Source organism: Bufo bufo, chromosome 7 (genome assembly GCF_905171765.1).
Source record: "Bufo bufo chromosome 7, aBufBuf1.1, whole genome shotgun sequence".
In the NCBI taxonomy this organism is placed as follows: Eukaryota; Metazoa; Chordata; class Amphibia; order Anura; family Bufonidae; genus Bufo; species Bufo bufo.
In genome coordinates, this window is record NC_053395.1 from 172,002,649 (window position 1) to 172,030,550 (window position 27,902).

Genomic DNA, 27,902 nt, shown 5'->3' on the forward strand with positions numbered 1-27,902 from the left:
TCAGGTACAGATTTATTTCATTATGTTTCAGATGGCCTGATTACTGAAGAGGCTGTTTTTTATTGCACTGATGCATTGAGTGGGTTGAGCTTTTTAATGATTGGCTCCAATTTGTGGTGGGAGAGGTCACATATCTGTATTTAACATTGCCAGTTTTTATCTTTTTGTATACTTGACAAAGGCTACTGTGTAGCCGAAACGTCGTACTTTGTTTGTGTGCCCTCAAGGCTTCCAATAAATGATGCACTGGATATGCTGCTGTGACTACAATCTTTCATAAATACACAGGCAGACACTCACTCAGTCAAACACTTAAACACTCACCTCCCTGGGGTCCAGTGTGGTGCAGCTCCTCAGTCCTCCAGCGCGCCGTTTAGTATGCCGGGGCCGAAATGACGTCATATTCCGGCATCACAGAGGGCACACGAGAGAGGAGTGGGGAGCTGCTAGAACAGCCTCCCTTGCCACCCGCCTCCTCTCCTCCGGTAATTTACTGGCAGAGCAGGTACCTGCCATCAGGGTAAGCAGATGCCTGCTCTGCCATATTTAAGAAGGACCTCCACCTCCTGGCCCCCCTGTAACGGCGCTGGGGGCGGCTCAAGAGCTGCTCGCCCAGTCGCCCAGGGCTGCAGCTCCAGTCAGGGGGGCCCACCAGGGTGCCCCCAGCAGGCCGGCACCCTAGGCGAACGCCTAGTTCGCCTATATGGTTGCACCGTCCCTGAGAGTACAGCATTCTAAAGTGCCCCAGAGGCACCCAAACTGCGCTGGAGCAGACCGCTCTCCGCCTACTCACCCCCAGGAAGGCACTGGAGAAGACTAAGAAAAATCCAGTTCCCCCACAAAACTTACATCTTTCTTCACAGCAGCACTGATCCAAGATAGCCCCCGGCACATGCAGGAGGCAGCACAGACACCAATAAACTCCAGCAACAAGTACACCACGAGGCAGCAGGTCCATGAGGACATAGGACATATTTCCCCTGCAAATAAAACTAGTCATGTGAGTGCGGGGTCTGCCCTAAGCTCTCCAGCAGGGGGCAGTGTCTGATTTTTAACATGAGCCCTAATACAAGCTCTGAACATGATGGGATCACCCTGTCTGCTATGCAAGATTTAATGGCAGACCTGGAAAGTTCTATACACTCAGATATTCAGTCAGCACTATAAGGGCAGACATCACGACCATTGGGATCGCACTGCGCACCTTGAGGAAAAGATGGCGGAATTTAAGGAAGCACAACTCCCTAGTGGATTCCTATAATGCGACACAGGATGAGGTTGCTGCCATGAAACTGAAATTGGCAGACCTTGAGGATAGGTCTAGAAGGAATAATATCAGACTCAGAAATCTCTGAAGACATTAAAGAGGACTCTGGCACAAAAAAGGAGGGAAAGGAAAATTGCAGCGGCACTGCGCAAATACAGCTCTGTATATGTAAGTCCGTGTCAAACCTAGGAACGGCAGCCGTCTGTAAAGACCATATAGGAGGTGGTGCTCAGCGTGGCAAAGTGGTATAACTATGAACAGTAGAGAGAGACGCGGCACTCACCAATATTCTTATGCTGGTTGCTTTTTATTGCAGAAAAGACAGCGTGCTGCGCAGGCAGGGGGGCGGGATGGCCACAGTGTGCGTCGGCGGCGACTGCCGTTTCGCGCAGGGATAGTGCTTCTTCTGGCCGGGTATGACGTGCAGGTGCACGGATAACCTTTTATCAAGGAGGGAATGCTGGGCGTGTCTATGGTAATCCCAGACCTCCCCTGTGTGCAGCTGCGGAAAATATACAGACAGACACAAGTGAATAGTACAAAAAGTATCATTTAGCAAAACAATGCAACAATAAGGTACTCATTCTATGCTTGGGCGACAAGTTTCAGGGGCCAGGCCGAGAGTAAGGGCATCTGAGAGGTATGTAAATACTGTGGGTGCATGAACGAAATGCCTAAAAAAGAGATGTAGGGAATTGTCAAAGGTGATAAAGCTGATCCACAAAATACTATTGGGGTAAAGTAATGGGAGCAGAAACAATGAGAGGACGACATGGCCATACGCTCACAAGAAGACAGCCATGTCGTTCTTATCATTGAGTCCATGGGGTCCCATGGCATTAGTCCTGATAATCCATCTGGCCTCTCGTTGCAGCAAGAGGCGGTGGCGGTCACCTCCGCGGAGGATCGGTCCCACAGCCTCAATGCCAGCAAAGGAGAGGCCAGATGGATCACCATTGTGAGCTGCATGTACATGTTCAATAAGGCGGGGAGAACCTCGTCCAGTGCGGATGGAGTTAACGTGCTCGCGCACCCGTTCAAGCATTGGCCTGATTGTTTTTCCGATATAGAACATGTTGCAGCTACAAAAAATGACATATACCACGAAAGGGGTGCGACAGTTAATAAACTGCAAAACTTTGTGTGACACCCCCTAAGGATAGACTTTTAGCCTGGGAGTTCAAATGACAAAAAGAGCAAGTTCCACATTTATGGTTGCCTATGGGGATTCTACTTTGCAACCAGTTAGACCTTTTAGGTAGCCGAAGGGCGCTCTGGACCAATTTGTCCCTTAAAGTGTGGCATTTCCTAAAAGAAATAATTGGTTTACTGGAAGCTACTATGCTCAGATATGCATCATGTTTCAAGAGGTCCCAGTTACTGTATATTGCACGTCTAAATATAGTCCCGTAGCTGACACCATTAGACGTGCAATATACAGTAACTGGGACCTCTTGAAACATGATGCATATCTGAGCATAGTAGCTTCCAGTAAACCAATTATTTCTTTTAGGAAATGCCACACTTTAAGGGACAAATTGGTCCAGAGCGCCCTTCGGCTACCTAAAAGGTCTAACTGGTTGCAAAGTAGAATCCCCATAGGCAACCATAAATGTGGAACTTGCTCTTTTTGTCATTTGAACTCCCAGGCTAAAAGTCTATCCTTAGGGGGTGTCACACATAAAGTTTTGCAGTTTATTAACTGTCGCACCCCTTTCGTGGTATATGTCATTTTTTGTAGCTGCAACATGTTCTATATCGGAAAAACAATCAGGCCAATGCTTGAACGGGTGCGCGAGCACGTTAACTCCATCCGCACCGGACGAGGTTCTCCCCGCCTTATTGAACATGTACATGCAGCTCACAATGGTGATCCATCTGGCCTCTCCTTTGCTGGCATTGAGGCTGTGGGACCGATCCTCCGCGGAGGTGACCGCCACCGCCTCTTGCTGCAACGAGAGGCCAGATGGATTATCAGGACTAATGCCATGGGACCCCATGGACTCAATGATAAGAACGACATGGCTGTCTTCTTGTGAGCGTATGGCCATGTCGTCCTCTCATTGTTTCTGCTCCCATTACTTTACCCCAATAGTATTTTGTGGATCAGCTTTATCACCTTTGACAATTCCCTACATCATCTCTTTAGGCATTTCGTTCATGCACCCACAGTATTTACATACCTCTCAGATGCCCTTACTCTCGACCTGGCCCCTGAAACTTGTCGCCCAAGCATAGAATGAGTACCTTATTGTTGCATTGTTTTGCTAAATGATACTTTTTGTACTATTCACTTGTGTCTCTGTCTGTATATTTTCCGCAGCTGCACACAGGGGAGGTCTGGGATTACCATAGACACGCCCAGCATTCCCTCCTTGATAAAAGGTTATCCGTGCACCTGCACGTCATACCCGGCCAGAAGAAGCACTATCCCTGCGCGAAACGGCAGTCGCCGCCGACGCACACTGTGGCCATCCCGCCCCCCTGCCTGCGCAGCACGCTGTCTTTTCTGCAATAAAAAGCAACCAGCATAAGAATATTGGTGAGTGCCGCGTCTCTCTCTACTGTTCATCATTAAAGAGGACTCTCTCCAGGATTATCTGATAGCTCTCTTTACATCAATCCTGCCGGACATCAAAGAGAGGGATTTACTTGAAGATGGGGTGCACAGAGTCCCCAAACCAAAAATCGATGCTGGCCAGCATGCCAAGGGATGTACTAGCTCGCCTTCACTTCCTTCACTTTTTTTTTTTTTTTTTAAACAAGCTTCTCAGGGAAGTAGGAAGAGTGTTTTAAACAAGTTTCTTTCTATGCTGATCTCTCTCCAGCAACTCTAGCCAGGAGGAGGGAGTTTGCTAAATATACCACAATCCTGAGAGAGAATGGAATCCCATATTGCTGGGGTTTCCTGGTAAAACTTATTGTCAGTAGAAATGGCACTAACTTTTATTTTACTTTCTCCATCTTGAGCTGCAAACCTTCTGGAGAGGTGGTCCTTACTCCAGCCACAAGAGGGAGCCAGGTCTCCAGGGAAACAGAAGCCACCCACGCTGACTCAATAATGGACTGTGGTGAACTCCACAAAGTAATAAGCTCCATAGGTGCCAACAATGTAAGGTACCTCACCTGACTACACCATTCTACATTGGGTCTGCTCTCCTCCACTCTTGACCTATCTACTGTATACAGGGCTGGTTCTAGGTGAAATGGGGCCCTGGGGCGGAAAACAAGGCCACAAATACCACTGTCATAGAGTTTTAAAAAAAAAATAGAGTGCAATACCCTACATCAGGGTTTTTATTGGCGGATAATTTTTACCACTTTTTACTTTGCTTGGTGAACGCTAACTATGAGGGAAACATCTAATAATGGACGTGTTGGTGGAGCCTCTGGTGCAGGGAGAGGACGTGGCCGTTCTGCCACAGCTAAATGTCCTACTGAACCTACTACCTCAGGTCCCAATAGCCGCCAGAATCTACAGTGATATTTGGTCGGGCCTAATGCTGTTCTAAGGATGGTAAGGCCTGAACAAGTAAAGGCGCTAGTCGATTGGGTGTCCGACAGTGGATCCAGCAGGTTCACATTATCTCCCACCCAGTCTTCTGCAGAAAGCACACAGGTGGCGCCTGAAACCCATGCCCATCAGTCTGTCACATCACCCCCATGCATATCGTGGAATCTGTTTGAGCCTCAAGTCATGCAGCAGTCTTTTATGCTGTTTGAAGACTCTGCTGGCAGGGTTTCCCAAGGGCATCCACCTAGCCCTTCCCCAGGGGTGGAAGACATAGAATGCACTGACGCACAACCACTTATGTTTCCTGATGAGGACATGGGAATCCCACCTCAGCACGTCTCTGACGAAACACAGGTGCCAACTGCTGCGTCTTTCTGCAGTGTGCAGACCGAAAAGGAGGCCAGGGAGGAAGACTGGGTGGAAGACTATGCAGGGGACGATGAGGTCCTAGACCCCACATGGAATGAAGGTCGTGCCACTGACTTTCAGAGTTTGGAGGAAGAGGGAGCAGGGTGCAAAAGCAGAGCAGCCATCGCCAAAACAGTTTGCCTGCTACTGGCCACCGCCACCAGGGACCGAGCACACCAAAGGCAGCTTCAAGGAGTTCCCTGGCATGGCACTACTTCACACAATGTGCTGATGACAAGACCCGAGTGGTTTGCACGCTGTGCCATCAGAGCTTGAAGCGAGGCATTAACGTTCTGAACCTGAGCACAACCTGCGTTACCAGGCATCTACATGCAAGACACTGGCTGCAGTGGAGGAAGCACCTTCAAAACCAAGGGGCTCAGGCCCCTCCTGCTGCCTCGGCCTCTTCCTCCCGCCTCTGGAGGAACGTTGGCACCTGCCTCCCAGCAAACAGAGAATGTGCCACCAACACCACCACCTCCGTCGCCAAACATCTCCACCATGTCACACGGAAGCATTCAGCTCTCCATCTCACAAACCTTGGAGAGAAAGCGTAAATTCCCACCTAGCCACCCTCGATCCCTGCCCCTGAATGCCAGAATTTCTAAACTACTGGCCTTTGAAATGCTGTCATTCAGGCTGGTGGAGACTGACTGCTTCAAACGACTCATGTCGCTTGCTGTCCCACAGTACGTCGTTCCCAGCTGCCACTACTTCTCCAGGAGAGCCGTGCCTTCCCTGCACAACCAAGTATCGGATAAAATCAAGTGTGCACTGCGCAACGTTATCTGTGGCAAGGTTCACCTAACCACAGATACGTGGACCAGTAAGCACGGCCAGGGACACTATCTCCCTAACTGCACACTGGGTAAATGTAGTGGCGGCTGGGCCCCAGGCGGAGAGCTGTTTGGCGCACGTCCTTCCGCCGCCAAGGATCACAGGGCATCATTCTTTGCCTCTTCTTCCTCCTCATCCGGTCAGTGTCAGACCTTCACCACCAACTTCAGCACAGCCAGGGGTAAACGTCGTCAGGCCGTTCTGCACCGCGCAGGAGTTGTGGCGGGGTATAGAACAGACCGACGAGTGGTTGCTGCCAGTGAGCCTCAAGCCCGGCCTGGTGTGTGATAATGGGTGAAATCTCGTTGCAGCTCTGGGACTAGCCAGTTTGTCGCACATCCCTTGCCTGGCGCATGTGCTGAATTTGGTGGTGCAGAAATTCATTCACAACTACACCAACATGTCAGAGCTGCTGCATAAAGTGCACGCTTCCGGCGTTCTCATCCTGCCGCCGCTCAGCTGTCTGCTCTACAGCGTAACTTCAGCCTTCCCGCTCACCGCCTCATATGCGACATGCCCACCAGGTGGAACTGCACCTTTCACATGCTGGAGACTGTGCGAGCAGCAGCAGGCCATAGTGGAGTTTCAGCTGCAGCACGCACGGGTGAGTCGCACTGCGGAACAGCACCACTTCACCACCAATGACTGGGCCTCCATGCGAGACCTGTGTGCCCTGTTGCACTGTTTCGAATACTCCACCATGGCCAGTGGCTGACGCCGTTATCAGCGTTACAATACCACTTCTATGTCTCCTTGAAAACACTTAGGGCGATGATTGAGGATGAGGAGGAATGTTCACAGCGGGGTGGCATCCAACACAGCTCGGGCCCATCACTGGTGCGTGGCTGGGGGGATACGGAGGACGCAGACGATACGCCTCCCACAGAGGACAGCTTGTCCTTACCTCTGGGCAGCCTGGCACACATTAGCGACTACATGCTGCAGTGTCTGCGCAACGACAGCAGAGTTGCCCACATTTTAACGTGTGCTGACTACTGGGTGGCCATCCTGCTGGATCCCCGTTACAAAGACAATGTGCCATTCTTAATTCCCTCACTGGAGCGTGATCGGAAGATGCGCGACTACAGGCGCACGCTGGTAGATGCGCTACTAAGAGCATTCCCGACTGACGCCGGTGGACAAGTGGAAGCACAAGGCGAAGGCAGTGGAGGAGGAAGAGGTCGCCAACGCAGCTGTCAGCGCCAGCACCTCAGAAGGCAGGGTTAGCATGGCCGACATGTGGAAAAGCTTTGTCACCTCGCCGCGACAACCGGCCCCAACTGCTGATATGGAGCGTGTTAGCAGGAGGCAGCATTTGAACAGCATGGTGGAACAGTACCTGTGCACACGCCTACACGTACTGACTGATGGTTCTGCCCCATTCAACTTCTGGGTCTCCAAATTGTCCACATGGCCAGAGCTTGCCCTGTATGCCTTGGAGGTGCTGGCCTGCCCTGTAGCCAGTGTACTCTCTGAACGTGTATTTAGCACGGCAGGAGGCGTCATTACAGACAGACGCAGCCGCCTGTCCGCAGCCGCCTGTCCACAGCCAACGTAGACTAGCTCACGTTCATTAAAATGAACCAGGCCTGGATCCCACAAGACTTGTCTGTACCTTGTGCAGAATCGACAGTTCTAACAGCCTCAACCATCCATCCTTGTACTCAAGTGCACTTATTCCTTTTTTTTTTTATAGATGTCCCAATATTTTGGGGGATACCCCTATGTAAAAATGCAAAAAAAACACATCTGTGGCTACCTATTCCTCCTTCGCCGTCGCTTCCACCTAGACCGCCACATGAGCCTACACCGCCACATCCACCCATTCACCACCTCTTCCTCCTACATCATTCCTAATTTTTTTTTTTAAGGTCTTTTTTTTATTTTTATTTTTTATTCATTTCCCTATCCACATTTGTTTGCAGAGCATTTGCCATGCTCTTAAGCACATTTTGCTGCCTTTTGCAGCCCTCTAGCTCTTTCCAGGGATATTTTAGAGCCATTTTAGTGGCCAAAAGTTCGGGTCCCCCTTGACTTCAATGGGGTTCGGGTTCAAGTTCGGGTCCCGAACCCAACTGTTTTTTTCAAGTTCGACCGAACCTGAACATCCAGGTGTCCGCTTAACTCTAATCCCTATATCTATTGAGTTTGTTCCTAACTTCTCAGCATCACCATGGACTGAGAAAGGCCTTGACTTCTTGAAAGATCTTGGTGTTCCTACTCTACATCAATTCCACATTTTAGCTGCCAAACATAAATTGCCATCCTCAGAGTACTTCCAGTACATTGCAAAAAGGGAATGAGGTTGTCCTATGTAGGTGAGACGGTGCAGGCCGCACCTCTCCCCAAGGTACTGCTAGAGAGCGTAATAGGAAAATCAAAGGGGCAGTAACAATTAAAACAAGGTATTTATTGATATAACTAAAACGTATATATGTGTGTGTGTGTGTGTATGTATGTATATATATATATATATATATATATATAAAAATAACAGTGTCGGGACCTGGGTACCAGAGAGCCGCAGAATTGCGGGTCGCGGTACTCTGAGTCCCTAGTGCGGGCCCTTAATAGAGCTGTGTGGACCCCAGAGGTCAAGAGGAGCCACAGGAGATGCTAAGAAACACCCCAGCGTGGGCGTCCCCAATCCCAAGTGGGAATGGGTAATGCCCAGTCAGGGTAGATAAGGGTGGATCTTACCGGTGTGAGGTCAGACCATACGTGTGTCCAACGGACACAGGGGACGCCCGGACAAGAGATCTTTTCTCAGCACGTTGATAAGGTGTTCAAAATGCGGGGGAGGGGTTCTTCATAGATTAGGTCAATCCTGGTCAGGGTCCGCAGGGAGAGTGAACTGTCCCTGTTGTACCCTGCTTGGCCTAATATGACCCTAATTCCCTAACACTGGATCCGTGCCCCGCAAGGGGTGGTCCCGTCCGGAACCTGACCCTGGTATAAGGTCCCTATGAGACCCTGCCAGGGTGGTGTGTAGAACACCTAAACTAGTGAGACTAGAGTGAATGGTGGAACCATAAACGGATAGGGGTATGTTCCTATGTCCCTACGCGTTTCTTCAAATAGAACATACACTGAAAATATATAGCACTACAGGCAACCCCTAGAATCATCAGGGGACGGGGGTGAGTACTAATAGCTGCCTCCTAGGCCACTCAGTGTCAGTGATGTACTGCTGAACCTAGGTGGGCCAGGGCAGGCTGGAAAGGCTTAGTCTATTAACACTAAGAATGACCTCATAGCCACATAAGAAGCTATGCTTTATGCTAGGCAAATGTGAGTGAGGTGCTGGCTACCTCTAACCACTAATGGATAAGTAGCGTGGTAACTGTAGCTAGAGTGCGTATGGCAGAGTCCAGGTACATAGTAGGCCTAGGTGCGTGTGGCATCCGTCTGGCCGGACCGGCATCACTTTGTTTGTATGAGGCAGGGTGTATGGCGTCTGGCAGCCGGACGCCTTACACCCGGCCTCATACGAACGAACAACAAAAGCAGAACTTCCAACTCCCCATTCACAACACCCAGCCTACTACATCATTCCTCCCAATACACAACGCTTTTAAGTAGGTCGCCCACATACTGGATGCCAATGATGCCTGAATGAGCCCTGCTACGGTCCCTCCAGAAGATCCCACAGACAGCTCGGGCACTCCCTCCCAAACTCTTCTGCCTCTGGGGCCAGTTGCCGGAAAGTATCCCACTGTGAACAAGAGCGTCAGCGACACAGTTGTCGACCCCCGGCATATGCGCCGCCACCACCCAAGCATTAATCAACAAACACTCCAATACCAACCGCTGTAGCAGCTGTACCACTAAAGGCCGACAACCCATTTTTTTTATTTTTTTCCAGGAGGGTGTCCCCGCCTCCCCAGGACAGGAAACAACGTAGAAGCCCAAGCTTTAAAAGCCTTCTCCCCTTACCTGCTTCAGTCTGTTTCCTGTCCTTGGGAATTGCGTGGAAGCCACTCCTGCTAGGTCAGGGGTTCTTGTATGCACGGCCTGGATAAGGTTGCCCCATTCAGGAGGGCCGTGCAGAGGCGGGGGTTGGCAGGTTTTTGGCCCTGTTTCTTTGGCATAAGGCCTTCGCTGAAGGCAGCCCCGGGCTTCCGTTCCCCTGCTCAGCAGGAATGAAGAATCGCGTGCATGCGCACAGGATGGAGATGCTGTTGCCAGTTCTTTGGCCTCACTTCTGGTGGCGGGTGACATCAGAGAACTGGCGGATAGGAGACCGGGAGCAGGGAGTTCGGCGTCCAGCAGCACTGCCCGGTAAACATGTCTTCTCCCCTCGAAGCTCCTGAGTCCCGCAAGCCTGTGGATCCTGTCGCCCAGAGCCCAGTAACCTCCTTCCCGTATAATATTGACCCTTCTATGAGAGGGGGGTGGGAAACACTTTATAATATCCCTCACTGGTGCGGTGCTGGTGTTGAATAAGAGTCACTGTAGTCAGAGCACTAAAAATTTCAAATATTACCTTGCAGGGCAGGGACACCAGCACCAGAAGATGTGAGGATTTATTAGCTAATAAAAAATGTGCAATCTGTAAAAAGACCCTACCCTCTAAATTAAAAGAAAACATTATGTCAAAGATGTACGGACAAAATTGTTTCGGAGGAAGCACCTGTTTATCTTGAATCTGAGGCATAATTAAGGAAGAGGTCCAATCAGCAATTGATACAAGGCTGCCTCCGCATTCTCAGCCCTCTACCTCACAAAAATCTCAGATGTCGGACCTTCAGTTGGAGCCTGACTCTGAGGAGGGAGAGGTATTATTATATCTGGGAGAATCTGAATCCTCTGACGATGAATCAGGGAGGCCCCTTTTGTAGCCCAGAAGATACAGAAAGACTATTAAAAACCATTAGGGCTACAATGAAAATAGAAGAAACTAAGGATCCTCAGTCCATTCAGGACAGAATGTTCCAGGGGCTGGGGGAAAAGAAAAGGGGTCTTTCCAGTACATAGTAATATTAAAATGCTGATTAAAAAAGAATAGAAAGATCCGTAGAAAAATAATGTAATCCCCACCTCCTTTAAGAGGAAATATCCATTTACTGAGGAGGACTCAGTTTTGTAGGACAAAAAACCTAAGATTGATGCGCCTGTAGCCTGGATATCTAAGACTTCTCTCCCCTTTGAAGACCTGGGCCTCTTAAAAGATCCCATGGATAAAAAAAATGCGAGGGTCTGCTAAAACGTGCATGGGAAAACAGCCATGCTTGGGCCCAGCATAGCCGCTACCTGCACTTCAAGATCCCTGTCAGTCTGGTTAACACAGCTTGAACACTTGGCGGCAGGGACTCCAAGGGAAGAAATCCTGGCCTCAATCCCTACCTTAAAACGGGCATGTAATTTCTTGTCGGATGCGTCCGCAGACCTGGTGAAACTCTCTGCCAGATCCTCAGCCCTCTCTAATTCTACAAGAAGGGCTATATGGCTCAGATCTTGGTCCGATGATGCCAGTTCGAAAAGTCGGCTATGCTCTATTCCGTGTGAGGGAGATAAGCTGTTCGGGTCAGTCCTGGAGGACATTTTAGATAAAGCATCAGACAAGAAAAAAGGATTCCCTTCGGAATCGAGATTCTATCAGTAGCGTTGATCCTTTTGAAATCAAAGGAGGAATAGACCAGACCAGAAAAGAAAGGACAGTACAGGAAAATGGCAATCCTCCAGAGGAAGAGGGAAGGGATTTCTATTCGACCCTGAATCCACTTCTAAACCTCTCCAATGACGCCAGGCCTCAAGTAGGTGGCAGGTTAAAGATGTTCTCCATGGCCTGGGAAGAAATTTCTTCCTCCCCATGGGTTATAAACACCATATGCATGGGGTACAAACTAGAGTTCGACACACCTCCACCAGAATTTTTCGCCGTAAACAGGCCATTAAAAGGGTCAAAAAAACACCAAGCCTTAGAAATGGAAATATTATCTCTCCTAAAAAAAGGCGTAATTGTTCCAGTCCCGCGATATCAGGAAAGGCAAGGATTTTATGCTCCCATATTCCTTATTCAGAAACCAAACAAGTCTTTCAGACTAATATTCAATTTAAGAAAGCTAAACAAATACATGACCCACAAAAGATTCAAGATGGAATGAATCAGATCCACAGTGAATCTCCTATCTCGCAATTGCTACATGGTAACTATAGACCTCTCGGATGCATATTACCACGTTCCCATACACAGAGCATACCAAAAAATTTCAGGTTTGCGATATTCCTAGGAGGTCAGGAGTACCACTTTCAGTTTCAAGCACTCCCCTTCGGGCTGTTGTCAGCCCCAAGAATCTTTTCGAAGATTATGGCTGAGGTGACGGGATATTTACATCTCCAGGGTATAATAGTGGTCCCATATCTAGACTACCTTTTTTTTATAGCAGGTTCATCCCTTCAAGACCTCCCAGGGGCATCTGAAGACGGTGCAGGAAAAGCTGAGTTAGGCTGGCTAATAAATGCCCAAAAGTCCGACCTAGTTCCCAGTCGGCAAAAGAAATTCTTAGGAATCCTGCTAGATTTACACAGCCTTATGTCCTTTTTTACCTCCAGAAAAACTGATGGTTATAAGTCAAAAGATCTCCCAGTTCTGCGAATCCAGAAGAGTGGCCATAAGAGATACCATGAGACTGTTGGGACATCTAACATCCACTTTTCCTGCTGTCCGATGGGCCCAGCATCATACAAGGACATTGCAGAAATTCCTTCTGGGATGGGAACCAGAGCTCTTTAAACAGGAGAGTGAAAATTCCAGTAAAGGTAAAAATGTCTCTTCTGGTGGAAGATAAAGGATCTCCGATCTATTATATGGCAGAAAAGTCTTATCTGCAGTAGTCTCACCCTAGAGTTTAGTTTTTTTTCTATTAATCCTCCTGGAGTGCCATTGTGGAGGCGCCGAGGAAAAGAGACTATTACTCTTACCGGTAATTGGATTTTCCAATAGCCTCCAACGGCACTGGATTCCCTACCCAAGTTATTATAGTGGGATATATTATGTTATGTTTTGTTATTATCCATTATATCAATACAGTTCTTGAACTAACTAACCGAGTCCTATATCATTAACTGAAGCAAGTAAGGGGAGGAGGCTTTTAAAGATTGGGCTTCTACGTTGTTTCCTGCCCTGGGGAGGCGGGGACACCCTCTCGGAGTGCCATTGTGGAGGCTATTGAAAAATCCAATTAAGAGTAATCGTCTATCGCTTGAACCACTCCCAACTTATCACAGTGGAAGCGAACCTTTTTTTTTCCTGAACCCCCCCCCCCCCACCCCACAACATAATTGCCACCACAATGGGAAACCGCTCTAATAAGGCTAATTTTTATTTAATTTTTTACCAGCCATTCTCCGCCCAACTCACCGGCCATCTCCCAAGCACACAATTCCACCCCTTTCCCAGTAGACTCCAAAACCACAACACCATTCCCCCGGCCGCGTCCGAGAACAACTTCCAATCGAACAAGTTCACCACCTCACCCATGAATAGCGAGCGACCGTTATAATTCTCCAAAAAAGAACTCCAAACTCGCAGGTCCTTGCCCAAACTAATGTAGTGATGTGGTAAAACAATGCCAGTCGTCGCCCCCACCAACCTCCTGCTAATACCCCTCCTCATGGGCATAATCCGGCACGCAAAATTAAGTTTTCCCAGGAGTGACTGGAGCTCACGCAATTTTCTTTTTTAACCGAGCCACCCTCTCTACCTCCCCTTTTTAAATCCTCCAACTTGTCCCCCGGCAATATTCATTTCATCTTAATGGTATCAATGACCATCCCCAAAAAACTCCAATTCTGTGACTGGCCCTACCATCTTCTCTGTTGCTAATGGAACTCCAAATGCAGCAAACACCGTACTCCATGTATGCAGCAATGGTGCACACACTCTCTCGAATCCGGAGGGCCGATACAAAGGAAATCGTCCAAGTAGTGAATTATAGATTCTTAACCTGACAAATCCACCAAAAATGAGCTAAACGATTCAAAGTATGCACATGACTAGGAACAGCCCATAGGCAAACACCGATCGACCAAAAAATCCCCTGTCCCAAAAACACCCTAATAGATGCAAACAATCCCGATGTACTAGCAATAACCTAAACGCCGCTTCAATGTCTGTCTTCGCTAGCAGCGCCCCCTGCCACGTCAAATGGGATATAGACCATAAAACACAAGGCCGAATCAATACCGTCATTGACAAACCATCCCTTTTGGGAAAGACAGGTGGTGAATAAGCCGAAACCTATTCACCTCCTTCGGAACCACCCCCAGTGCAGACTGCCACAAATTTTCAAATGACAGATCCAAAAAAACAGACCCGCCATCCAACCTAGCATGACCTCTATTATTTTTTATTTTTTTTTACGTTTTTCTGCCATTACCTCCGAATGCTCCCTGGCCGACCTCCAATTCCTTCTTAAAACCGCATCCCTGGGAACAAATAGAATTCTAAAACCCATCGAAAAACCCACCCGTAACAAACGCCACCTCCTTATCCAGGTATCTATCTAGGAATCACTCCATCCTTTCCAGATGGACCCCCCTTTGCTATTACTATCCCCCCTTTTTTGTCTATTTCCCCCTAAAGCACTGCGCCACTCCATGAGATCCCCCACAGATGGAGCATTCGTGCTTGAATTTGCACTTGGCTCCAAATTTACAGTTCCCATCATTAAATGAGAAGCACAGGCCATTCATGGACGCGGCGGCGACACCGTATTGACCCCCAGTTCCTGATTCCCCCCCCCCCGAAAGGACTGATCTAATGGGTGCAGTCACCTTCAGCCACAAAGCTAGATCTTTGTGGTCCGACCTCCTCCTTTCTGGACGCACAGCTTTCCGCTGCCTGAAATGCTCATACCGCAGCCACGCTATTTCCCCCCCCCCATATACCCGATACGCCTCACCAATTGCGTCCAAATAACAAAACAACGCCGAACAGCACTCCAGCGCCTTTTCCACTATCACTCGCTAATATTGCAAACGCCTATAACCAGTTCTGAAAGTTCGCGCTGTTAGACCATCCATCATCAATGTCCGGTCCTCTGCGCTGATCTTCCAGATTCAGACCCAAACGCTTTTCCCTGGCTGCGCTCTTACTAGGGACGTTAGAGCTGCTCTCCTCCATGAATTGGTCAGAGGGGGCGGAGCTTCTTCCATGCTGCGGTCTGGATGATGGTGGGGCCTGCTGCATGACTCCACCGGACTCTCTGCAGCCCTGTGTCTCCCGACATCTTGATCACGCTGGGGGGCACCTTCCTCCCCAGGGCTTGTGAAGGTGCCCGGTCCCGCTCCCACGCCGTTCCTGGATGTAGAACGAGGTGACCTGGCCCGGCCACCTCGTGGGTTTTGCCTGCATTCTGGATTCCTCCCACGCCGGGGAGTTCAGGCGGAAGCTTTCCCCGCCAACCTCCGGCGTGAAGGGTCCTCTGAAGGGCTTCGGCACTGAGCCTAGCGGCCGGTTTGCAGAGGGCCGAGGCGGTACTGAAGCCTAAGCCGCCCCCCTCAAGAGCTGCTGCTGCAGCTGGTCCTGAACCCAGCTGTGGCCCTGAACCTCTGCAGCCTCCCTTAATCTCCTAATGTGTCCTCCAATTTTGCCATCATTGGTAAGCTCTGTACTAAATGGCATGAACTCTGGGACTCCTTTCTGCTCTGCCTAAAATTGCACCCTTCTCCCAGTCTCAGCCTTTTAATCCCTCGTCCCCCCCCCCACCCCTAAACTCAAATTACCCAATCTCTATCCCCCCAGGATCTTCCTAAACCCATTCTCTGACTAACTTGCCTATCCCTAACCTCTGGGGTCTCGCTGTGCCCCCCAGTCCGGCCGTAACTCGAATTCATCAATACGTAATTTAAAGGAACTGTATGCAAGAAGGATGTATTTTTATTCATCAATTGGTTATTAACACACTACCATCGGAGAGTTACATGTTTCGCTTAATTCGTCGGCATGGAATCTTATACTGTTATAACGATTTATAAGAAGGATGTGGTTTTATTCATTCGATCTATCGTAATGTATGAATCCTGATTCTTTAAGGGTCATCATTGAGATTAATTTAGTTAGGGAAATACATTTGGATTATAACGCACAGATTATCAATCTGATTTTTATTTAAACCATGTTTATTAAATAAAATGTTACATTGATTGAATACTTTTCCATGCTACATCAGAGGATGGAGTGCCACTGCCTGCCATATAATAAATCGGCAGTGGGTGCGCCAAGGACCGTGCACCTACTCCAGAAGCCTAGGAAGGTTGAGCCACTGTGGCAATATATAAGTACATATGAATCTGTCTTACAAGAAAACGGCCACTAGAGGTCAAACCAAATGAATAAAGGGGCTGTCTCACTTCAGCAAGTGGCATTTATCATGTAGATAAAGTTTTTAATACAAGAAAATTACCGTACTAATGTATTGTTATTGTCCATATTGCCTCGTTTGCTGGCTGATTTCATTTTTCAATCACATAATATACTGCTTGTTTTTAGGGTTATGACCACCCTGCATTCCATCAGCGGTGGTCGTGCTTGCACACTATAGGAAAAGGCAACTGCCTCTCTGGTGACTGGCATAAATGTTTAGTATATTTGCCACTGCTGGAGTGCCAACCACATCACGGCTCCTGACACATCCTGACCCCATTCCGTCCAACTGCCAAACACTGGGTAAAAACTGGCCACAACTATTGTTGCACGACTGCTCAAACAAGGAAATTGCAACTTTTGGATTTAGAAATTTGCGGCATGTCGATTGTTTGTGTGGTTTTCAGTGCAATGCAAAGGGTGAGATCTGGGGTAAATCTGTGTCAAAATTTGTAAGCAACAAATGTGGGTTTTGGTGCAAAAAATCACCAAAATCTGCTTTAAACCACAGTGCCATGTATGTGCAGTATCCCAGGGGGTCAGTAGCCGCTTTGGGTATGCGGGGAGTCGTAGTGCAGGGCAACCCACTAACCTGGGATTCACTGTCTTCAATCTGGGTAAATACTGGAACAGGCAGTTCATAAATGTCGTGACGCCAGTGCCAATTGAACGGTGACACCCCGTGTAGTGATAGGTGGAATAATAGAGTAGTCTGGATATTCATACAACAGGTCAACTTTACTGCATGGATTTGTAGTAGGATGAACAGCCAGAGAATACAGTTCCAGAGTTATTCCACACTTTACCATACAGTTAACAGTAGTGGTTCAGGCTTTTACTTACAACAAGGTTAACTTCGAGACAGGCCTCCTAGGTTCAGGGATTCCCTCTTATGCTACTTGCAGCAATACCCTCAAGGTCCAGACACCTAATTCCTGGTGATAACCCTTGAGCAAATACTTGGTAGAGGTATTCTTCCCTCCTGATGGCAGGCTCTATCTTTTTGAGTTCTTCAGGTATAACTAACCTGGAAAGCTGGATGGGTATGACCCTCCACACCAGTAGTGCAATCTCTGCACTCTTGACTGAGCCCTGAATCTCTCAGCACTCTCTCCAGAAACTTCTAACTCCTTCCTAGGCTAGGCCCTAGCCTATTTATACTGAACTGGGGGCTCCCTCTGCTGGCTGGAATAATGATTGCCTGCAACAGGCCTAACTGGCTTAAAGGGAAATACACCTCACAATCTAGCAGTGTCGGGTAACCTACCCGTATGCTGCACACCCCCAGACTTTAACGTGAGTAAGGCCTCGTACTCACACACCTTCCTGAACCGGCATAACATGGTACATAACTTAAGCATTACATTATAAATATAATAGATAATTATTTCACACAGAAAAACATAACATTCGTAACTTCATGACCAAATGACGCAAGGGAAAGGGGCGTCTTCTTACTTCTTAGTCACGGCCGCCGACCTGGCACAGCGGACTTAAGGTGAACCAGATTAGTCCATTTTTCTTTGGTTGCAGTATAATAACGGAACTACCCAGGGGTTTCCTGTGGGTGTATCACAGGCAAGGGCTCACGTGGAGGAGTCCATTCTTGCGCACAAATGTCAAGCAAGGTATTACCAGTAGCAACTGCTCGGGAAGAGACACCAGCAGCATAGTCAAAGTCTCCTAACCGGACTGGCAGACGTCCCCTGGTCATCCGGGTAGACCTTCTCAACACAGGGGTCTCCTCTTCCCTTAGCAACGAGGTAGAAGAGAGAGGAGCAACAGGAGGGTCTCCATCAGTGAGACCTTGGTCAGGAACAACAGGAACAACAATATCCCTTAGAAGGGGGACTGGATCTGGGGCATCTTGAACCGGCTCTTCTGGAGGTGAAGATACATTAGGTTCCGGAGCGGGCACCAACAAGTTCAACCATGGTGTCAGAAGCCAATGCATGGGATCAGAGTCATACCTTAGATTATTGACAGCCTGCATCGGATCCTCGGGCTGTATTGATGGCTCTGACACAGGTGATTCAGATCTAGAACTCTCGGCACTGGGTTCTGGTGTCAGGCAGAGTTTTAACCGGTTTCTGTGTACAATTTGGGATCCCCTGCCTTCCCGGGTGATCTCATAAGTGTGAGTCCCAACATTTGGGATTGCAGTGACAACATAGGGACTTTGCTCCCATTTAATGTCCAGTTTACTTGTACGGCGGTTATTTTTTAACCATACCACAGCCCCTATTGTCAAGGGTTCTGCATGGGCTGCTTGATCATAGTCTCTCTGCTGTCGGTCTCTAGCATAATCCATACGTTCCTGAACAATGGCTTTGGCCGTATTCAATCGCCTTTGGTGCTCAGCAACCTAGTCGGTGTTAGGTAATGGGTTAATGCAATCGGGTACGTGTATGTCCAATGAGTGATCAGCAGGCAATGTCCCTTGGCGCCCAAACATCAAATAAAAAGGGGTATACCCAGTGGAACAATGGATGGTATGATTGTACGTGAACATGAGCTGTGGCAACAGACTAGGCCAATCTCCTCTGGTTTCAGGAGGTACGGCCCTCAGCATCTCTATCAAGGTCTGATTCATTTTTTCACACAATCCATTACCTTGAGGATGGTAGGCCGTTGTCCGGATCTTCTTACAGTTGTGTAAGCGGCACAGTTCATGGAACAGATGGGACTCAAAAGCAGGTCCTTGATCGGTGAGGATCTTTTCTGGACATCCGTAGGGCAGGAGGAAGTGTTTCCAGAACAGTTCGGCTGTAGTCTTGGCTGTCTGGTCTCTCACAGGCACCGCTACAACAAACTTAGTGAAATGGTCAATAATAGTCATGGTATAAGCATACCCTGAGCGACTAGGCTCCAGCTTCACATGGTCGATGGCGACAAGTTCAAGAGGATGGGTACTTACAATGGGTCTCAGTGGTGCCCTCTGATCATGGTGCTCACTTCGTTTTAAGGCACAGGCTACACACTCCCGACACCACTTCTCAATGTCTTCTCTCATGCCCACCCAGTAAAACCGCTGGCGGATATTAGCCTCAGTCTTTTGGACCCCAAAGTGAACGGATTGATTGTGGTACATCTCCAACACCATACCTGCATCTCGTCGGGGTATGAGAATCTGGTGTACTCTTTCGTTGGACACTGGGTCTAGGCTTCTCCGTAGCAATAGGCCCTTTTGTATGAAGAGTTGATGGCGCTGTCTCCACAGTTTGATGAGCTCAGGATCTGCACTCTTATGCCGAATCCTCTCAGGGGCTCTGCCACTAGTAATGAAGTCCAACAACTCCCCCAGCACTCTACTTTCAGACTGTAGTGTCACCCACCTTTCTTCTTTAGGTTTAGGCCTACTGGAGGGTGAAGGAACTGCAGCTCTGTCATTGGTAGCTCGAGCCTGATCCTGTTGAGCAAATTTGTTATAGAAAGCCGGCATTTCTACATCTTCCCAAGCATCTCGCCCATCATCAGGAGCTGTCTCTGTGGGAAGCCTGGATAAAGCATCAGCATTGTCATTAGTATGCCCAGCACGGTATTTTACAGAGAAATCATAGTTTGCAAGGCGAGAGGCCCATCTCTGCTCAAAGGCCCCCAATTTAGCTGTATTTAGATGCGCTAGAGGGTTATTGTCAGTGAATGCAATGAACGGGGTGGCGGCTAGATAATCTTTGAATTTCTCCGTCACTGCCCACACTAATGCCAGGAAGTCTAGTTTGAAGGAACTATAATTCTGGTCATTTTTCTCAGCCCCTTTCAGGGAGCGGCTTGCATAAGCTATCACCCTTTCTTTTCCCTCTTGGATCTGGGCTAACACAGCTCCCAGGCCTCGCTTGCTAGCATCGGTATACAGATGGAAGGGCTTGCTGTAGTCTGGATAACCTAACACAGGAGGCTCGGTCAGTTTCTTTTTTTAACAATTGGAACGCTATCTCTCTTTCCTCATTCCACTCAATGGGCACAGGAGTTCTAGGACTTTTCTTGGGTTGCCCCCTCAGGAGTTCCTGGATAGGATCAGCTATTTGAGCAAAATGGGGGATAAAACGTCTATAGTAGCCTGCAAAACCAAGGAAACCCCTCACTTCCTTGACGGTAGTAGGAACCGGCCAATTACGGACAGCCGCTAACTTATCAGGGTCAGGTTGCACGCCCTCTCCGCTTACCACATGCCCCAGGTATTTTACTGCAGGTTTGAGCAAGTGACACTTGGATGGCTTTACCTTCAAGCCATATTTGATAAGGATTTCAAATACTTCTGCTAAATGTTTCAGATGGTCTTCATATGTTTTTGAGTACACAATGACGTCATCTAGATACAGCAGCACAGTTTCGAAGTTTTTGTGACCCAAACACCGCTCCATTAGTCTCTGGAAAGTTCCTGGGGCATTACATAACCCGAACGGCATACAATTGAATTCGAACAGGCCCATGGGAGTGGTGAAAGCAGTCTTTTCCCTATCTGCAGGGGCCATGGGTACTTGCCAGTAGCCACTGGTCAAGTCCAATGTGGAGAAATAGGCAGAGGAGCCCAGAGCAGTTAGTGACTCCTCAATGCGGGGCAGTGGGTATGCATCTTTGTGGGTTATTTGATTAATTTTCCTATAATCCACGCAGAAACTGATACCACCATCCTTCTTTTTTACAAGGACCAGGGGTGCTGCCCACGGGCTACGACTGTCCCGGATTACATTAGAGTCTTTCATCTCTTGGATCATTTCCTTTACAGTCTGATATGAAGTAGGCGGTAAAGGTCTGTACCTTTCCTTGATAGGAGGATGTGAGCCAGTAGGTATGGTGTGTTGTATGGCACTAACCTCTCCATAGTCAGTAGCATGCTTACTGAAGGCCTGGTGGTGCTCTTTGACAAGCTGTATAATCCCTTCTTGTTGTTGTTGGGGGGGTAGTCTCGTCCCCGACATGGAGCTCTTCCCACCAGGGCACTTGTGGCTGGGTCACCGGCGAACATCCGCTGACTGCAGCTGGCGGCTTCTCTGTCACTGGAAGACGAATGATGTCTTGGAAAGACACCTGGGACAGCTGAGCAACAGGGTAATGCTTAGTAAGCGCAACAGGATGATCACTCAGGTTAATCAGACGGACAGGTACTTTACCTTTGGAGACGTTCACCAGGCACTTGGCAGCTCTCACATAAGGATAGTTCTCCAACTGGATTGGTTCCACCAGGGCTGGATAATCTCTGCCTTGGACTCCCAGGACAGCACGACACCATAAAAGAGTTTGAGAATTAGGAGGCAAAGTCACAGGCTTAATATCACGGATCCTGGCAGTACAAATTTCTCCTTTCCCATTAGCAAACCTCTGCTGGGCACTTAACACAGTAATAGTCTTTTGAATCACCCTCTTGGATGCAGAGGAAGCAGTGGGCAAAGTCTGGTGTAATACGGCAAGTATTTCTGAATAACAGTTTTTGAAGACATTGGTGCCTAGAATGACAGGATGTCCTCCTCCTGTCGCCGGCCTGTACTACTATCACCCCCTGTTGCGGTAAGGTTACTTCTCCCACCTGCAGGGTGGGTTCCCAGTATCCATGAATCTTTACTGGTTTGCCATTGCTGGCGATAATCTCTACCCAGGATTCAGGCGGCTGGATCAATTGGTCGGTGTCCCAGAACTTTTTAAATGCAGGCAGCTGAATGGTAGTGACCTGGGACCCAGTATCTAATAGGGCTTCAAAGGGGACCCCATTGATCTCTATATTGATTTTAGGATGGGATCCTACATACCGTGGCATCCAATTTGGATCTTTTGGACCTATTGTTCTACCTCCCGAGGGGTGGTCCTCAGCCTCAGGGGTTGCCCGTTTAACTGCCAGCACGTGGATTCTGTGTGTCCCACCTTTTTGCAGTATGTACACACGGGCCGCTTGCGATTTCTATTACGCCTCCCAGGATCCCTGGGGTGAGTCTCTTGGTATGTAGGTGGGAACGGCCTAGGAGGTGACAGGAACTCTTCTTCTGACATTATGGGTTTTTCCCATTCCTCTATTTTTCTGCACACTCTCTCTAGACTTTTAGTGAGCTTGATTAGTGATAAGCGGTTTTGGCCTGCAGGCTGATGACTCAGGTGGGGTGCTCAACTCCGTAGATACTGCTGACCCCAGAATTTTTATAGCCAGTTCTTTAAAGTCCAGAAAGGCACTGTTAGGGTGCTGGGCGGACAGCATCTTTAATTGGGTCCTTATTTGCTCACTAGACACCCCGGTGATAAATTGTTCCCTTAGGGTCTGGTCCTGATTATCAGCCTATTTGGGATCTATCTGTATTACAGCCCCTAAAGCCTCCTGAAGTGATAGGGCATAGTCACGGAGGGACTCACCGGGCTTCTGTTTCTTGCCAAAGAAGTGCATCTTTATCTCTGAGGCAGCCCTGGTTTCAAAAGTGGCCCTGAGGCGGGTGAATATCTGCTCTAGAGTACTCCGCTCAGCAGCAGGCCAGGATAATACTTCTCTGCGGGCAGCTCCCTCCAGTTGTGCTAGCAGGATTTCCATTTGCTGGTCGGCATTTATGGGGTACAGTTTGAATAATGCCAGCAGCTTTTCTTTAAAGTCTCTTAGGGTATGGGTCTCTCCTTTTATAGCGGGGAAACCATGGGGCCCCAAAATAGTAAGGCATGGTAAAGGGCATCATGCTGGGGGCTATAGGATTATTAGGAGCCGCAAGCTCTCCCGGGGCCGGCTGCTCGGGAACTCCCGGTTCTGACATGTTAGCTTATTACGATGTGGCCGCTGGCGACTAAAGGGGCCGGAACAATCCCCTTCCCTCCGGTTACAAGTCCTTACCGGTATCGCCGGGTTTGCGCAGTCCAAATCTCGAGACTCCGGACGTCCTGAGTACGCGGTGACGTAGAAGAAGCAGGGCCGCGGCGGTGCGATGATGAAGAGGGGCGGGATTCTCTGTGTCTTTGAAGGGATCCGCCCACGAAGGTCCTCAGCAGTGCGGGAAACTTTACTCCAGGCGGCCGGTGGCCATCTTGGTCACCACTTCCTGACAGCAAGCAGGGATGTTGACAAGTGAATAAATTGTAATCCACAACACGATTTTCTTTTCCTGGGGGTAGCGCAACACAGCACAGCGCCTCTGAATCCTCCCAGGCACACTTGTAATCCACCGACTTGGGAATAAAGGGTACAGTCCTTGCAATACGGTGGTGGAATAGTTAAAGCACACAGTTCACACTTCTCTGCACTCCAGAAGCATGCGGATCCTGTTCGTGACGCCAAAAAGAGCGATGCAGTATCCCAGGGGGTCAGTAGCCGCTTTCGGTATGCGGGGAGTCGTAGTGCAGGGCAACCCACTAACCTGGGATTCACTGTCGTCTTCAATCTGGGTAAATACTGGAACAGGCAGTTCATAAATGTCGTGACGCCAGTGCCAATTGAACGGTGACACACCGTGTAGTGATAGGTGGAATAATAGAGTAGTCCGGATATTCATACAACAGGTCAACTTTACTGCATGGATTTGTAGTAGGATGAACAGCCAGAGAATACAGTTCCAGAGTTATTCCACACTTTACCATACAGTTAACAGTAGTGGTTCAGGCTTTTACTTACAACAAGGTTAACTTCGAGACAGGCCTCCTAGGTACAGGGATTCCCTCTTATGCTACTTGCAGCAATACCCTCAAGGTCCAGACACCTAATTCCTGGTGATAACCCTTGAGCAAATACTTGGTAGAGGTATTCTTCCCTCCTGATGGCAGGCTCTATCTTTTGAGTTCTTCAGGTATAACTAACCTGGAAAGCTGGGTGGGTATGACCATCCACACCAGTAGTGCAATCTCGGCACTCTTGACTGAGCCCTGAATCTCTCAGCACTCTCTCCAGAAACTTCTAACTCCTTCCTAGGCTAGGCCCTAGCCTATTTATACTGAACTGGGGGCTCCCTCTGCTGGCTGGAATAATGATTGCCTGCAACAGGTCTAACTGGCTTAAAGGGAAATACACCTCACAATCTAGCAGTGTCGGGTAACCTACCCGTATGCTGCATATGCAGGGCCGGATTAAGAGCATCATGGGCCTGGTGCAGAAGATTTTAATGGACCTTTTTATAGAAAATGAAAACGCAACGCAGAGCAACTTTTTATAGCACAAATAAAGTGTGAATTTACGCAAAATTATACATGTGAAAATACGCATGCATAAAGTTTGAAGTGTGAACGGGTCTGCGTAATCCCATTCAAGTCTATTGGACTAAAGTTCATGTGTAATTTTGAAGCCGATTTACGCACGGGTTTGCGTGTGAAATCTGCTGTGTGAACTTAGCCTAAGTGTACATCTCTGGCCACAGTTTAAATATACAGCCATCTATATAGATGGCTATATTATGTATAGCCACCCCCCAAGGAGTTAACTAGTGCTGCTGGATATGTCATTCAGGAGCATGAAAAAGCTATTCACGTCTAGCTTTTCCATGCTCCTGAATGGCATATGTGTTTATAAAAGCTAATCTATTATAAGCAGATATGCCATTGAGGAGCTTGGAAAAGATAGGTAGGCAAGAAATAGTCACCTAGCTTTTCCATGCTCCTGAATGGCAGATCTGCCTTTAGGCATATCTGTTTATAATAGCTGATCTATTATAAGCAGATATGCCATTCAGGAGCATGGAAAACCTAGGTGAGAAATAGTCACCTAGCTTTTCCATGCTCCTGAGTGGTATATCTGCCTATAGGCATATCTGTTTATAATACCTGATCTATTATAAGCAGATATACCACTCATGAGCATTGAAGAGCTAGGTGACTATTTCTCACTTACTTTTTCCATGCTCCTGAATGGCATATCTGTTTATAATAGATCAGGCTCAGCTATTATAAAGATATATATGCCTATAAGCAGATATGCAATACAGGAGCATGGAAAAGCTAGGTGAAAAAAATCATTACCCAGCTTTTCCATGCTCCTGAATGACATGTATAAAGTATACAGTATAAAGTATACAGTATAATAGGTCTTTCACTTTACGGCATGGCCTAGGCCCCAGGGGAGGAGTCTGACGTGACGACGCAGCGCGGCGTGCACAGCTGACCTATCACCTGACCTGATCTGTCAGCTGTCACTGTCCTGGTGAGTTTTGTAAAGGGCCGGCCTGGGAGATTTCTCCTTGCGCGCTGGCCCTGTCATCTGACAGTCGGCACAGTTTGGTCCTACCAAAGGGTCGCGGGGCGGCCGCCAGGCAACCCCAGTGAGGCGGCCTATGCGGGCCTAGCTCCGGTTGGCCTATGTATGCGGGCTGCTGGGCCTATTTTCATGCAGGGGCCTGGAGCTGCAGCTCCATCCGCCCCTACGTTAATCCGGCCCTGCATGTATGTGTTATACTATTTAAGGGTATGTTCACACCGCAGAAAATATGCATCCAAAAAATCTGACCTGTTCACATTGCTGTGGAATGCAAGGCTAACCCTTGAATTTCTGCTGTGGATTAAGGCTACTTTCACTGGCGTTTTGGCTTTCCGTTTGTGAGATCCATTCAGGGCTCTCAGAAGCGGTCCAAAACGCATCAGTTTGCCATAATGCATTCTGAATGGAAAAGGATCCGCTCAGAATGCATCATTTTGACTCCATTCCACTTTGGAGGCAGACACCAAAATGCTGCTTGCTGCGTTTTGGTGCCCGTCTGATTGAAAATGCATCTTGGATCATTTATGATGCTGTGAGCTCACATCAGAGGAGCAGAGTTCAGTCTGGGAAATACAGTTGTCAAACTGGCTTAAGGGTACAGTCACGTTTCCTAATACAGCTTTGGAAGCCAAAACCAGGAGTGGATCATAAAAGGAGAAAGTACAAAGGACTTGACTCCTGGTGTTTGCTTCCAAAACTGCATCAAAAACCCTGGCTGAGTGGTCGCATCCCAATGACACCTGGTGAGCTCGAAGTCGGTAGGCTTCCACTGCGTTCTTTCCTCATCTAATGTTCTTGCAATGTCCCCGTTACTCAGGTTATTGATGCTCTGGCAGCAGCTATTTCTGAAACTGAAGGATGTCGTTTATTAGATGTGGACCCTGGAGCATCCACCAACAGAACAGTCTACACTTTTGTGGGCACCCCTAAGGCAGTGGTTGAAGGGGCACTGAATGCGGCACGTGTGGCTTTTAAGATGATTGATATGAGTAAACACAAAGGTAGGTAATACTTTGTCTCATAATGCCCCTTTATAACCGTGATCCCATAACATTGCCAGCGACACGGTCATGAGTTTGCAACACCAAGCTGCATTTCCTAACCCTAGAAGTGTATTGGACTGATGCATAGACCTTAGGCTACGTTCACATCTGTCTTAGTCCTTTCCATTGAAGCGCCGGATCCAGCACATAACTAAAACGAACAGAGCTAAGTGGATCCCTTTGACTATAATGGGGTCCATTTGGTTTCCATTTGGGTGTCCCTGGTTTAGAGGAAAGAAGGTTTCTACACCAACATAGAAGAGGATTCTTTACGGTAAGAGCAATGAGACTATGGAACTCTCTGCCTGAGGAGGTGGTGATGGTGAGTACAATAAAGGAATTCAAGAGGGGCCTGGATGTGTTTCTAGAGCTTAATAATATTACAGGCTATAGCTACTAGAGAGGGGTCGTTGATCCAGGGAGTTATTCTGATTGGAGTAGGGAAATAATATTTTCCACTTTTTAAAATGTGTGTGTGTGTGGTCTTGCAGGGTAACTGGATGGACGGATGCCTTTTTTTCTAGGGCTCATTAACGTGACAGTTGCCTGTCGCAACTTGCGGATCTGCAAAACACTGGTATCGGCTGTGTGCGTTCCGCATTTTGCGGAACAGAACCTCTTGCCCATAATGGAACAGTCCTATCTTTGAACATTAATGCGGACAAGAATACAACCTGTTTTTATATTTTTGCAGATGGAACGGGCATACAAATGTGAACAGCATACAGTGTGCTGTTTGCATCTTTTGCAGTCCCATTGAACTGAATTGATACACATCTGACCTGCAAAAAAAAATGCGGATCGGATGCATGCGGACCAAATATACGTTTGTGTGCATGAGCCCTTACAAATTGTTACTATGTTCTACAAATCCGCAGATTTGCAGTAATTCATGGTTCCATGTAGAATTCAACACTGGTCCCTTTAATCAGATGTGTTATCATTGATCTCCAGGGGAGCATCCTCGCATGGGGGCTCTGGATGTGTGCCCCTTTATCCCTGTCCGGAATGTGACCATGGCTGAATGTGTTTCCTGCGCAAATACTTTTGCTGAAAAACTGTCTCATGAACTGCACATCCCAGGTGAGAAATGCACATTTTATAGTCTTCATATAAATCAAGGCTAATGCGTCTAAAACCCTGTGGTTCATGCTCAGAGATATGTTATTGTCATCAGTCGTATAGCAGTATCATCAGCATTAGGCCTCATGCACACGACCGTTCCGTTTTTTTGTGGTCCGCAAATTGCGGATCCGCAAAACACGGAAGCTGCCTGTGTGCCTTTCGCAATTTGCGGAACGGAACAGGGGGCCCATTGT

The 27,902-nt window shown here is 48.2% G+C and overlaps 1 protein-coding gene across 1 annotated transcript in view; it reads left to right on the plus strand.

Moving 5' to 3' along the window:
* FTCD (formimidoyltransferase cyclodeaminase) overlaps positions 1-27,902 on the plus strand; it is a 71,826-nt gene that overhangs the window by 14,137 nt on the left and 29,787 nt on the right. The window contains exons 2-3 of the mRNA XM_040441877.1: positions 26,358-26,541; positions 27,538-27,666. Coding sequence (XP_040297811.1) covers positions 26,358-26,541; positions 27,538-27,666 — 313 coding nt within the window. The remainder of the gene's footprint in view (positions 1-26,357; positions 26,542-27,537; positions 27,667-27,902) is intronic.